The 15,461-nt window shown below is 42.9% G+C and overlaps 1 protein-coding gene across 1 annotated transcript in view; it reads right to left on the bottom strand.

The window, feature by feature from the left end:
• The window catches only part of drp2 (dystrophin related protein 2), a 90,266-nt gene that overhangs the window by 59,249 nt on the left and 15,556 nt on the right, over window positions 1-15,461 (bottom strand). The window contains exons 5-7 of the mRNA XM_063061366.1: window positions 10,513-10,659; window positions 8,397-8,475; window positions 7,549-7,609 (exon numbers count right to left, since the gene is read on the bottom strand). Coding sequence (XP_062917436.1) covers window positions 7,549-7,609; window positions 8,397-8,475; window positions 10,513-10,659 — 287 coding nt within the window. The remainder of the gene's footprint in view (window positions 1-7,548; window positions 7,610-8,396; window positions 8,476-10,512; window positions 10,660-15,461) is intronic.

Here is a 15,461-nt window from a genome sequence, read left to right as displayed (position 1 = left end):
TTAGTTGTTGGGAAGACATTGGAGTCAATTGTTAAGAATGAGGTTTCAGGGCACTTGGAGGCAATGGTCAGCATGACTTCCTTGAGGAAAAATCTTCCCAGGCAAATCTATAGGAATTCTTTCAGAAAGTAACAGGCAGGATAGATGAGGGAAAGCCAGTGGATGTTGACTGCCATCAGAAGAACTTCGCACATGAGGCTGCTAACCAAAATAAGAGGCTATGGTATTACAGGAAAGATAGTATTACTAGCATGGATAGGAGATTGGCTGACTGGCAGAAGTCAGAGTGGGAATAAAGGTGGCCTTTTATGGTTAGCTGCTGGTAACTTGTGGTGTTCACCTTCCAGTCAACCTGATGGCATGAACGTCAATTTCTCCTTCTGGAACCCTAATGGCATCAACATTTGGTATTTCTGGTATTTTTTTCCCTCCCAATTCCCTCTTCTTCTATTTCTCACTCTACCCTCTTAACTCTTCTCCTTACCTGGCTATCACCTCCCCCCGGGTTCCTTCCTTTCCCCCTTTCTCCCATGGCCTACACTCCTCTCCAATTAGATTGCTTCTTATCCAGTTCCTTACCTTTCCCACCCACCTGGCTTCACATATCACTTTCTAACTAGTCCTCCTTCACCTCCCCACCTTTTTATTCTGGCGTCTTCCTCCTTCCTTTGCAGTCCTGAGGAAGGGTCTCGGGCCAAAATGTCAACTGCTTATTCATTTCCATAGACACAGCTTGACCCGCTGAATTCCTCCAGAATTTTGTATGTGTTGCTCTAGACCTCCAGCATCTGCAGAATCTCTTGTGTTTGTGTTCCGTAGGGGTCAGTGTTGGGTCCACGGCTTTTCATGCTATATATTAATGACCTGGTGACAGGTTTGCTAGCTTTGTGACCATGTTTGTGAATGATACAGATAAAGGTGGAGGGGCAGGTAGCTTTGGGGAAGCAGGGAATCTGCCGAAGGACTTGGGCAGATTAGGAGAATTGGCAAAGAAGTGGTAGATGGAATATAGTGTAGGGAAGTCTATGGACATGCACTTTGGTAGAAGGAATAATGGTGTTGTCTATTTTCTAAACAGGGAGCGAATTAGGAATTAGGAGGTCAAAGGGACTTGGGAATCTTAGTGCTGGATTCCCTAAGGATTAACTTGCAGGTTGAATCAGTAGTTAGGTAGGCAAATACAATGTTAGCATTCATTTCAAGAGGACTAGAATATCAAAGCAAGGATTTATAAGGCATTGGTCAGACCACGTTTGTAGTATTGTGAGTAGTTTTGGGCTCCGTTATCTAAAGAAGGATGTGCTGGCATTGGAGATGTCCAGAGGAGATTTACGAGAATGATCCCGGGAATGAAAGGATTAACATATGGGGAAGAGCTTGATGGTTTTGGGCCTGAGCTTACTGGAGTTTAGAAGAATGAGGGGAAATCTTATAGAAACCTACTGAATATTGAAAGGCCTAAATAGAGTGGACATGGAGAGGATGTTTTCAATAGTGGGAGAGTCTAGGACCAGAGAGCACAGACTCAGAATAGAAGGACACCCCTTTAGAATGGAGATGAGGAGGAATTTCTTAAGCCAGAGTCATTGGGCATATTTAAAGTGGAGGTTGATAGGTTCTTGATTAGTAAGGGCGTCAAAAGTTAAGGGTAGAATGTAGGAGAAAGGGATTAAGATGGAAAATAAATTAGCCATGATTGAATGGCAGAGTAGATTCGATGGGCTGAATGGCCTATTTTGCTCCTATGTCTTATGGCATTATAGTCTTATGTTGGCAATTTGGAATGGCTACAAATTTCCCAGAAATGAAGTGATAGTCAAGAATAAACCACATTGGTGAATCTGCAGTCACAAGTGAGCTAGACAATGTAAAGATGGCGCATTTCCTTTCTTGGATCAATGGATCAGATATCTTTTCATGGTAATCCAATAGCTTCATGGTTACTACTGAGTCTACCTCAAAAAAAAATCCAGATTTAAGTTTCCAAGCTACCACAGTGAGATTCAAATTAATGTCCAGTTCTGGGTGCTGGTCCAGGAATTTAATTCCTGAACATTGACTTCTCAAACTTCCGCTAATACCCCACCTCCCCCTCGTACCCCATCCGTTATTTATTTATATACACACATTCTTTCTCTCTCTCTCTCCTTTTTCTCCCTCTGTCCCTCTGACTATACCCCTTGCCCATCCTCTGGGTTTTCCCCCCTACCCCTTTTCTTTCTCCCTGGGCCTCCTGTCCCATGATCCTCTCATATCCCTTTTGCCAATCACCTGCCCAGCTCTTGGCTCCATCGCCCCCCTGCCTCCTGTCTTCTCCTATCATTTTGGATCTCTCCCTCCCCCTCCCACTTTCAAATCTCTTACTAGCTCTTCTTTCAGTTAGTCCTGATGAAGGGTCTCGGCCCGAAACGTCGACTGTACCCCTTCCTAGAGATGCTGCCTGGCCTGCTGCGTTCACCAACAACTTTGATGTGTGTTGGTTGCTTTAATTACCATATTACTTCTGCTATCAGGATGGTCTTTCCTCTACAACCAAAAGCAATCCATGACCCCACTCCTATTTGCCTCACCTGTCATCTCTCTTTTCTTTATGAAGTCCTTGAGACTACTGCCATCTTCAAGAAAATACCCAAATGCTGAATAATTCATAAAGATTGCCAATAGACACTTGTTTTTATAAACTAATAGAACATCTGAGGGTTTAGGGCATTGAACTAGGACCTAGTCATTGAACAATTCATGGTTTTAGACTTCCTCTTGTATCTAATGCATTTATGTGGCTGATTCAGTTTTGATTACAATCATGTTAGCTTCTAAATTCCAGATTTACTAATTAACTGAATTTAAATTCTACAGCTGGCAAGAAGGGATTTAAGTCTCTGGATCATTAGTCCAAATCTCTGAATCACTGGTGAGAAACTGAAACTATGTCATATGCCATTCTTTTTATCCACATGAGTGTATTCTCCGATTCACTCTGCAGTTTTAAATTGACTCACTTGGTTTGGTGTCAATCACAACTACGACCCACTTTTCACACGTTGTTGAAAGAAATTTCGAAACGCCATATCTTGTCATCTCTTGAAAGAATTCTGTTGAGGTTATCATTTCTGAAATCTGTGTCGACAGGTGCAAAATAATTTCTCTTCACCTAGATAATTAGTAATTACTTTTTAATTAAAGGTTGCAGATGCTGAGCCAGCTGTCATGCATTTCTGTGACTTCTTCTTTGGCTTCTTCTTCATCCTATTTGAGTATGGATGGATATTGACTGATACTTAGTGTACTCTGTTCACTGACCTCCTTGCAATGGCCAGAGTCATATAACTCTTCCTAATCTCCTTTAACACGTCGGGTAAATATCACTTATGCCAATAACATACTTGTGCTAGAAATTCATCTCAGTCACTTGTTCTGATTTCCACTGCATTGTATTCAAAATCCTTTGGAGAAGTTGAGCCTTATTTACTTCTGCTAAAACTTATTGTAACTATTATATTCCAAAATAGTTTCCAAAATTTGGTTCCTCTATTAACATTATGTTATCTTCTTGTAGGTATAATCAAAATGACTGAAGACTAATTTCTACTATATAAATCCACAAACAGCTACGTCTTTGGACATAAGTGTTATCCCTATCCTCCTATCTTTAAGTCTTTCTTTGCTTTCATTCTCTTGCATTGCTGCACTTCTTCCGGTTTTATTGGTGAGGGGCTCTGCCAGGTCTGTAGTTAAGTGGGGACAATGGTGGGTGAGGGGGTGTGAAGACTGTGTTCAGAGTACGTTATATGGGTGGACCGGTGAAGTTCAGGTCAGCAATTGAGATTGTGAAAGGGAGGTTGTCCAGATGCATTGAGGGTGCTTGGGGATTGAGGGTTTGGTATCAGGAGCCAGTCAGGTGTTTCAGTAGGTGGTGTAGTTGGAAATGGTGGAATAGAATTGGCAAAGTGGGGAGGTGGGGGGAGTCTTCATTTGGAAATGGAGGTGAGAACTGGTTGGAGGGCAGGGGTGTTGATGCAATGCCTAATAATTTAAATGTACTTTTCTCTTTTCTGTTGTTTTGCTAGATCAATTCACAGCAGGAAGTTCACAATCAAGTTTCATGATTGGCATGATTCACTCTCAAATGTTCTATGTTCAACATGCTTACATAACTCATAACTCATTTGCATTGATGTTTATAATGAAGCTTGGGGAACCGTTGGTTTCATTCTTTGTAATAGTTACCTCCTTCAATAGGTGATTACTTTGCATTCAACTCTAATGGGCTAATCAGCACAATTGTTTTCAAGAAGGACTAATGCACTTGTCTAGTGAAAAACCTCTTTCAATATGATTCTGCCTTGTTTAAACCACATACAACATCAAAAGACAAGATTTCTCAAATTCTAACTGCATGTACTGTCTAGAAAACAATGAAACATAATCACCATCAGCAGATGCACCTCCTGGCTGTGTGTTTAGCCAGCCGCTCTAGTCAGAGGCCAGTTTATCAGGTGCACCTGTATAGCTACTCATTAATGCAAATATCCAATCAACCAAACACAGGGCAACAGCTCAATGCACAAAAGCATGCAGACATGGTCAAGAGGTTTGGTTGGTGTTCAGCCCAAACATCAGAATGGGCAAAGAAATGTGAATAGACAATAGACAATAGGTGCAGGTGTAGGCCATTCAGCCCTGCGAGCCAGCACCGCCATTCACTGTGATCATAGCTGATCATCCACAATCAGTACCCTTTTCCTACCCTCTCCCCATATCCCTTGACTCCGCTATCTTTAAGAGCTCTATCTAACTCTTTCTTGAAAGAACCCAGAGAATTGGCCTCCACTGCCTTCTGAGGCAGAGCATTCCACAGAACCACAACCCTCTGTGTGAAGAAGTTTTTCCTCAACTCTGTTCTAAATGGTCTACCCCTTATTCTTAAACTGTGGCCTCTGGTTCTGGATTCCCCAAACATCGAGAACATGTTTCCTGCCTCTAGCGTGTCCAATCCCTTAATAATCTTATATGTTTCAATCAGATCCCCTCTCAGCCTTCTAAATTCCAGTGTATACAAGCCCAGTCGCTCCAACATCTTTCAACATATGACAGTCCCGCCATCCCGGGAATTAACCTCGTGAACCTACACTGCACTCCCTCAATAGCTAGAATGTCCTTCCTCAAACTTGGAGACCAAAACTGTACACAATACTCCAGGTGTGGGCTCACCAGGACCCTGTACAACTGCAGAAGGACCTCTTTGCTCCTATACTCAACTCCCCTTGTTATGAAGGCCAACATGCCATGAACTAAGTTACTTTGACCTTGGACGATTGTTGGTGTCGGATGGGGTGGTTTGAGTACCTCAGAAACTGCCAACCTCCTGGGATTTTCATGCACAACAGTCTCTAGAGTTTATAGAAAATGATGCAAAAAAAAACAAAGAAAACATGCAGTGAGTAGTAGTTCTGTGGGCAAAAATACCTTGCTAATGAAAGAGGTCAGAGGAGAATAGCCAGACTGGTTCAAGTTGACAGGAAAGTGACAATAACTCAAATAACCATGTGTTACAACAGTGTGTGCAGAAGAGCATCTCTTAAAGCACAAGATGTTGACCCTTGAAGTGTATGACTGCAGCAGCAGAAGACCATGAACATACTCTTAGTGGCTACCGAGTGTACTTCTGATTATGTAGCTATAGTGCTGTATATAAGTTTGCTGATGACACCACTGTTTTTGGCTGTATCAAAGATGGTGTTGAATTGACATATAGGGAGGAGATTGAAAATCTTGTCAAATGGTGCCTCGACAACATCCTCTCACCCAACTTCAGCCAAATCAAAGAGCTGATTATCAACTACAGGAGGAAGAAGCCAGAGGTCCATGAGCCAGACTTCATTAGAAAAGGAGGGGAGGAGAAGATGACGGCGCGACACAGCGCGCATGGCCGCTCCGAAATGATATCGTATTTGTTAAGTAGGTACCGTGCACAATCCTGATTTGATGGAGATAGACGTGAGAAGCACGGAGGAACATCTGGAGAAACTTCTGAAATGCCCACTTTGCTGCCGCTGCTACTATGCGATCGAGAATCTCTGGAGGGGAAGGCCCCAAATCCTCGGCTTTGCCTATTGCCTGTTGCCGGGGCTGGGGTCAAAGCGCTTGGCAGAGATGGTGCTCGGTGTCGGAGGGCTGGTCGGAGGCTCGAAGTTTTTGGACGGACTCAAGAGTCAGCCATGGTCGGGTGCTACCAGAATGCTGCATCGGCAAGTTTGCAGCGCTGGAAGCTCATGGCAGGGAGAGTTTTTCTTCCTTGTACTGTCTGCGTGAGATGATGGGTCTTTCGAGAGACTTTGAGACTTTTTTTTACCGTCCCCATGATCTGTTCTTTATCAAATTACAGTATTGCTTTGCACTGTTGTAACTATATGCTATAATTATGTGGTTTTTGTCAGTTTTTCAGTCTTGGTTTGTTTTGTGTTTCTGTGACATCATTCTGGAGGAACATTGTATCATTTCTTAATGCATGCATTACTAAATGACAATAAAAGAGGACTGTGTGTCCTTATAATCTAATTAGGGGGATGGAGAGGGTTCCTACCTTTAAATTCCTTGGTGTTAATCATATTAGAGGATCTGTCCTGGGGCCAGAACATACTGTAAGCGTCATCTCAAAGGAGGGACAACAGCACCTCTACTTTCTTAGAAGTTTGTGTAGATTTAACATGTCACCAAAACCTTTGACAAACTTCTATACATGCACAGTGCAGAGCATCCTAACTGGTTGCATCTCAGAGTGATTTGGAAACACAAATGCTCAGGATTGGAAAAGGCTTCAGGAAGTGGTGCACAGAGCCCAGACCATAACTGCCAACGCCCTCCCCACCACTGAGTACATTGGCTGCATATGAAGTGTTGCCAGAAGAAAGCAGCATCTATCATCAAAGGCTGCCATCTTCCAGGCCATGCCCTTTTCTCTCTATTACCACTGGACAGAATGTACAACAGCCTTAGGTCCAACACCACCAGGCTTAGGAACAGTTATTAGCCTACAATCACCAGATTCTTGGACAGATGTAAATAACTTTGTTCACAACTACTCTGAACTGATTCAATGACCTACAACCTCATTTTCAAAGACTCTTTACCACTCATGTTCTTTGAATTATTTTTTATTTGCAGAGTTTGTCTTTATTGATCATTATGTGTCAGCATAGGTTTGCTTGCCTACAGTTTTTCATAAAATTCTGTTGTATTTTTCCTATAAAATCTTGCAAGAGAATGAATCTCAAGTTAGTATATGGAAACGTACTGTATACATACCTTAATAATAAATTTACTTTGAACTTTAACTCTTATCAAAGCCTATCTGAATGTGCAAACTGTTCTTCAAAATATTAGACATTTTAAAAAGAAAATGTTTTTTCTGTTACCCCATTCATATCAACCCACCAATATAACAGAGTACAATCGAAAGAGCTCAAGGAAAATGCCGAAAAGGATGTCATTGTCAAATATATTTATCACTTGGATGGGAGAAGAGTGTGTTGCCAAGAATACACTTACTTGATGTAGTATGGTACTTTGTTTGGTGAGATGGCCCTCTCCCATGGAATCTGGACAGAAGCTGAAATCAAGAATCACGCAGAGATTGGGATAAAAAATATGAAAAATGCTCACAAATAATTTAAATAACCTGAACTCTACACACACATTATATATGGTTGTCTCTTTCATTTAGACATCTCAATCACAGCACAAAGCAGATGACAAATTACTTTGAATAAATACGTATGTTAGGAAAACATTTTCTGAGCAAACCTCAGAAGTAATTTTGCCTTTGATGAAAAGCATCAGATTATCTTTCAAGAATAAAATGATATTCACTGATTATTTTGTCATAGAAGAATAATTCACCCAAAGTTTGGAAGGAAGGGAGGGAATGAACAGTTCTACGGGAAGCTTGATACAGGAAGTAGATGTGGATTAACAAGTATCAAGGAAGATATTATATTCATGTTTTTATGTCATGATAGGTATGATATTTTAAAGATGTTTATGCTTTTTATCTTTAGGATAGAGACATCAGAAGGAAGATAAAGATGATAGACAATGGGCAATAAGCTATTCAGAACAATATACCGTAATTGTTGAGTGAATTGAAAGGAATGTAATCGATACCAGATGAATTGATCTATATACGAGCATGGCTCTCAATAGTTAAAAGCGTAAATGTGAAGAAATTTAAAAAGAAGGCAATGCAGGCTGTACATCATTTTAAAAAGCACTTCATTAAGTCAATTAAGTATATGGTCTATTTAATTGTAGAAAAGTTATTAAAAACAAAACTTCCCTGGATATTCCTTAAGAGAGTAATCCCATGGCATTTCCCAAATACATCTGATTGAACCTACTGGATAAAAAGTGTTGGGACCCTGGACCAAAGTCACGGTGGGCATCTTGAAGCTGCTTAAGCCGTTCTTCTATGGATGTCTGAGGAGTGAAGAGCAATAGCTATCAGAGCCTGAGACCTGGATCTTACATAAAAAGTCACAGGATAGCATCAACAAGACCTTATAACTCCCTTCTGAATGTTCAGCTTCATAAATCTTTTTCTAAAGGAGAAACGAAGGCAGGCAATACCACGCCACACCCAACCACCCCAATGTTCCCTCTGCATTCTCTTTGCTATGAAGCATTTATGTGCTGGATATGGAAGCACCGTAGACTAAACTGTAATTCAAAGCATGAATGCATCTATTGATTACGTTTAGTGGTTTGATTTTAAGAGACCATAGGATATAGGAGCAGAATTAGGCCATTTGGCCCATCAAGTTTGTTCTGCCATTTCATCATGTTTGATCCAATTTGCCTTTGAGCCCCAATCTCCTGCCTTCTCCCCATATCCTTTCATGCCCTGACCAATCAAGAACCTATCAAATTCTGCCTTAAAGACTTGGCCTCCACAGCTGCCTGTGGCAAAGAATTCCACAGATTCACACACTCTGTGGCTAAAGAAATTCCTTCTCATCTCCATTCTAAACGGACACCCCTCTTTTCTGTGTTCTCTGGACTTAGACTCTCCCACCATAGGAAACATCCTTTCCACATCGACTCTATCGAGGCCTTTCACCATTATGTATTGGAAAAACGTGTTAATTACTAAATACAGAGCAGAGGAACTTACATTCGCTTTGTTTAAATGTATATAAAATCAAAGCTGAAAACCTGGCACATTAAAGTCTATGGGTAGCTTTGTCTTTTCATGTACAGTTTACTTCACCTATAGTAGGTAAGTGGAAAATGTTAAAATCAAATATGGAGAAAACAATGAACAAGGTAATATTCTTGACCCGTGAAAGATTTCTGCCTTACACATTTTATTTACAGTGATTTAGTTTTGAAATAGATCTCGAACAACCAATGCTTGGCTCAGGAAGTTTGAATTCTCTGGAATGGAAAATTTGTTTGATCCTGAAAATTCCAGCTGATTCCTGTTAAAAGAATCCACAACATACACAATGCACATCAGCTGCCTCTTTAACCACTTATACCCAACTTAGAGATTTTCTTCACCTAATATGCACATACACATCCACTCTATGGTTCTTTGGGCATTGATCAACAGCTGAAACTGAGGCCAATCTTCTTCTCTGGCACTGAGGTTCATGGAAGAACCTCCAACTGCCACAATCTTGAGATTGACTATGTGACCTGTATGCATAAGCTGCACATTGACTTAACCAGCTACATCATTCGAGGAGGTTCTAGCAAGAACACATGGCTAAATTCTTAGCTGATTTGAAAATAAAGTGCAGTGGTTTACTAGTGTGGGAACTATTACATAGGATCAACTGTATGAAAAAGGGCAACTTATTCACTTTAAATGGTAAGACCAGAGTAATTGAGCTGAGTTTTGACAGTGAACTGTGAAATTTGAATAATATTTGGAAGTATAGCTTGATTATGTTTTGTAGTTGTAGTGATCCTTTACAGATCTTCAAGGAATGATTGGTGGTTGAGTGGTGTTTATATCAGGGTAATAGACCAAAGTATTCTAATCCTGTTTCATGTAAAGGAGAAAGAGCAGGTGGAATGAGACTAATTGTCTTTATTTCGTAAACTTTCCACAGGTCAGAGTACTCAGCTATGGATTCAATCTGATCTATTAATAACTTGATAGAAGCCTTTGTTTAACTATTCCATTATTTCCCAAGGTAAATGATTCAAAATTCCTGACAATTTAATTATCTCCTCTTCACCATTTAAACCTGGCTAACTGCTTTCTACGAGAGTTCCAGGATGCATATTGTTCTGAGCTAGGATATTTCACTTGGGAATATTGAAAACAATGTATTAAGACCACAGCAATGCTGTCATAAGAGCTACTTAGGAGAACGGAATTTGCAGCTGAGACACTATTTCATTTGTTTTTTCTGCTTATTTTCTTCACAGTTCAGCAATAGAAGTTTACATGCTCCTGGCTCCAGACATTGTTCTGCACTCTTGTTGGCCAATGGTATCTCATACCTGCAAGATCTTCCACCTTGATGTCAGTTCCTCCAGACGCTGGGCATTTTCTGTGGAAAGGTGCACGTCTGAGATTGCAAGCTGATGAGCCAGATCGTTGGCTATTTTCATGCCGTCTTTCATGCCTCCAAGTTCATCTTTGAATACCTGGTGAATCATGAAAGGCAAAATCAAAACTTACTAACTTGGAAGTACATCAGCGATGAAAGTATTTATTAGTAACACAACACCAGGCAATTACCTGGAGGTGGGCAAGGTATATGATCCTTTGCAATAAAAACAAACTCATTGTTTAATAATTAAAGCCCATGTTGGTTAGAAAGTAGAATGGAAGCAGCAGAAATTGCAGCTATTTCAGCCATTGAAAAACAGAGTGATTTTCTTAAAAAATGTACTGTGGAGGATAGTTATATTTAGATTATGTGCCTAACATAATTCAAATCACTTCAAGATAAACATGGATCACCAGGAGTTTCTAGGAGAATTTATTCCAACTAGCTCTGCTTGTTACTGCTGTTTTGTGTTTGTGAATGAAATTAGGAATTCTCAAACCAGGGAGAAGGGCACCACGGTAGTGTAGCAGTTAGAGCAACGTTACTACAGCTTGGCGTGTCACAGCCTGAAGTTCAGTTCCGATGTCGTCTGTATGTCCTCCCCATGGACTGCGTGGGTTTCCTCTGGGAGCTTCAGTTTCCTTCCACAGTCCAAGGGCGTACCAGTTGGTAGGGTAATTAGTCTTTGTAATTTGTTTTGTGATTAGGCCAGGGTTAAATCGGGGGTTGTTGGACGGTGTGACTCAAAGGACCAGAAGGGACTACTTCTCACTGTATCTCAATAAATAAAGAAAGAAAACTTAATAGGATGAGTACTGCTGATGGAATATCAATCACCTGTACTATTATCCAACACCTAAAATTTGTGAATCAAGAAGTTAGCTAGGATCTTTCTAAATAGTTATGAGATTGCACGCAATCTCTGCCACCTCATTTCTTGTACACCCATTTGAACTGTTCAAACAAGTTATAAAGGGCTTTCCTGCCTCTATCCAAAAATAATTTTCTTTAATTATCTTTAAGATGGTGCCGGTAACTGGCAACTTTGCGCGTGCTCTCCCGAGCAAACTGCCTTCTCCACTATCCTATACCCGAGAAACCCTTCTAAACCTCCAAATTAGCAAGATAAAGATCAACAACACCTTGGTGAAGCTACTGACCCAGCTGGAGACCACCGCGCCAGAACTGTTTCTTAAACTCCGGACCGCACCTGGACCTGACCAGCGAGGCCCACCACATTCCCGGAGACCCGCGGTCTGCTACTGGGCCGGAGCGCTTGGAGACACGGCCCATTCCGACCAGCACCTCTCCGGAGCAGAAGTGACAGTAGAGACCTTGAGATGCCCCAGATGCTTCCCCGGAGCAACCACCGTAAAGCCCCGTTGGTGGCCATCCACAGCTGCCGGAAGTGAGGCCTCCGCCGCCGACCTTGGAAATCGAGCCCGAGGCTCGGCTGGAGTGGAGGCCTCTGCAACCATGACTCGGTTTACAGACTTGTTTCAGCAAGGAGCCCGGCCATCTGGGATTAAGTGTCGGCTTTGGGGCCCGACCCAATCGACAGCCCGGGCCCCCGGCAGCTGGAAGTGGCAGCGGAGCCTCCCCCATTACTCGTCCCGACCTGGAGTGCACGACAACGCGACTGGCCGATCGATCCCCGCGGGATGCGTCCACCAACATCAAAGAGCTGACAACAACACACTGCATCAATGGAAACCTGGAAAAATGCACTACGTACCGAGGAAGCGTGGGAAAAGAGCTGCGCTGCTGGTCAGATTGAAGCTGAGGGGTTTCAGGGTTCCTATGCCCACCACCCTACTAGATAATGTGCAAGTATAGAGAACAAGGTGGATAATCTTAAAGGGAGACTCTCCTACTGCAGGGAGATGCAGAACTGCTGTGTATTCTGTTTCACCGAGACCTGGCTCTCCCCTGCCACCCCCGACTGTGCCATTTGACCGGAGGGATTTTCGATCCATCGGATGGACCGCACGGCGTCTTTGGGCAAGACGAGAGGAGGTGGTGTCTGCCTACTGATCAACACTGGGTGGTGCTCGGACACAGTGGAACTGACAAGCTCCTGCAGCCCGGATCTGGAACACCTGTCGGTGAAGTGTCGTCCCTACTATCTGCCACGGGAATTCACCTCGGTCATACTGACAGCGGTCTACATTCCCCCCTAGGCGGACGTGGAGTGTACTCTGAACATACTGTATGCCAACATCAGTGAACTTGAGACCTGGTACCCGGAGGCTCTGCTCATTACAGCCAGGACTTTAACCAGGCCAACCTCAGAAAGACGCTGCCAAAGTTATACCAACATGTCTCCTGCCCCACTAGAGGCCCGAATATACTTGACCACTGCTACAAGCAGTCAAGGATACCTACCGTTCCGTCCCACGACCTCACTTCGGAAAATCGGACCATCAGGCCGTACTCCTCCTCCTGGCTTACAAACAGAAACTGAAGCGGGAGGTCACGGTGTCAAAAGTAGTGTCACGTTGGATGGAGGAAACAGATGAGGTCCTCTGTGACTGCTTTGAATCGGTGGACTGGTTAATATTCAAGGACTCGGCAGCTAACCTCGATGAGTTTGCCTCAGCTGTCACGGACTTTATTTGGAAATGCACGGAGGACTGTGTGTCTCGCAAGACGATCCGGGTATTCCCTAACCGACAACCTTGGATGAATTATGAGGTCAAGTCCCTTTTAAAGGCTAGAGCTGCGGCTTTTAGGTCCGGGGATACCAGTCGCTACACGGAATCCAGGCGTGAACTCCGGAAAGCCATTAAGGGCACCAAGAGGCAATATCGAGCCAAGTTGGAAGCCCAGGCTAACCAAAGGGATGTCAGTAGACTATGGCAGGGTCTAAATGAGATCACTGGGTGCAAAGAAAAGGCTGGGAATATCAATAACTGTGGCGCTTCTCTTCCTGACGAACTTAATGTATTCTACGCAAGATTTGAACAGAAGAGGAGCATCCCGCTCCCTCCGGATGAACCGGACCTGGTGACATCGAGATTCATCGTCACCGAGGAGGACGTTAGAAGGGCCTTCCTGAAGATAAATCCAAGGAAGGCAACGGGCCCAGATGGCATCCCAGGACAGGTTCTCCGGGCCTGTGCAAGCGAGCTAGCTGGAGTGTTTGCTGACATCTTCAACTGCTCCTTGCTTCAGTCTAAGATCCTCTCATGTTTTAAGAAGGCAACGATAATCCCAGTGTCGAAGAAGAGCAAAGTGGCATGCCTGAATGACTATCGACCTGTGGCTCTGACATCAATTGCTATGAAGTGCTTCGAGAGATTGGTTATGGCACACATCAACCAGAGCCTACCGGTCAACCTCGACGCTTTGCAATTCGCCTTCCGGAGCAACAGGTCAACGGCAGATGCCATCTCTCTGGCTCTACATTCCTCCTTACAACACCTGGAGAATAAAGACGCATACGTAAGGCTCCTTTTCATTGACTACATCTCTGCCTTTAATACCATCATTCCAAATAAACTGATTCTTAAGCTCCGGAACCTGGGCCTTAGCACACAGATCTGCAGCTGGATCTTCAACTTCCTCACAGACAGGACCCAGGCTGTAAAAATAGGGGACAAGCTCTCCTCTACAATCACTCTGAGCACCGGTGCCCCACAAGACCATGTACTCAGCCCCCTGCTGTACTCACTGTACACCCATGATTGTGTAGCCAAGTTTCCATCAAACTCAATATATAAGTTTGCTGATGACACAACAATTGTAGGCCGTATCGCGGGTAAGGATGAGTTTGAGTACAGAGAGGAAATTAAGAACCTGGTGGCATGGTGTGAAGACAATAACCTATCCCTCAACGTCAGCAAGACGAAGGAATTGGTTGTTGACTTCAGAAGGAGTAGCGGACTGCATGACCCAATTTACATTGGTGGTGCGCAAATGGAACAGGTCAAAAGCTTTAAGTTCCTCAGGGTCAATATCACAAATGACCTGACTTGGTCCAACCAAGCAGAGTCCACTGCCAAGAAGGCCCACCAGTGCTTTTACTTCCTGAGAAAACTAAAGAAATTTGGCCTGTCCCCTAAAACACTCACTAATTTTTATAGATGCGCCGTAGAAAGCATTCTTCTAGGGTGCATTACAACCTGGTATTGAAGTTGTCCTGTCCAAGACCAGAAGAAGCTGCAGACGATCGTGAACCCGGCGCAGCACATCACACAAACCAATCTTCTGTCCGTGGACTCACTTTACACCGCATGCTGTCGGAGCAGTGCTGCCAGGATAATCAAGGACACGACCCACCCAGCCAACACACTTTTCGTCCCTCTTCCCTCCGGGAGAAGGTTCAGGAGCTTGAAGACTCATACGGCCAGATTTGGGAACAGCTTCTTTCCAACTGTGATAAGACTGTTGAATGGATCCTGACCCGAATCTGGGCCGTACCGTCCAAATATCAGGACCTGCCTCTCGGTTCTTTTTCACTACCTTACTTCCCATTTTTCTATTTTCTATTTATGATTTATAATTTAAATTTTTAATATTTACTTATTTTTAACTATTTTTAATATTTTTCATATTTAATATTTGTAATCTGTGTGTAGCGCAGAATCAGATATCGCTGTGATGATTGTATGTTCTAGTATCAATTGTTTGGGGACAATAAAGTATAAAGTAAAGTAAAGTAAAGTAAAGTAATTCACCAGCACTCAGAGGCTAGGTTTCCGGTTCTTTCACAGCTTTGAATGTGTCTCCAAAACTCATTATTATTTCACGACTGCTAGCATTAAAAAAGTCTGTATTTATTATGAATTATGTCTTTCCACCATTCTCTTCAATAACAAACTTTGCAATATGCATAATGCAATAAATTGAAGCTGAGTTAATTGGGCAGATGCTACATTGAAGACGACAAGCCAA

Source organism: Mobula hypostoma, chromosome 10 (assembly GCF_963921235.1).
Source record: "Mobula hypostoma chromosome 10, sMobHyp1.1, whole genome shotgun sequence".
Classification (NCBI taxonomy): domain Eukaryota; kingdom Metazoa; phylum Chordata; class Chondrichthyes; order Myliobatiformes; family Myliobatidae; genus Mobula; species Mobula hypostoma.
The sequence above is the reverse complement of the archived record's forward strand: the minus strand, read 5'-3'. Positions and strand labels throughout refer to the sequence as shown.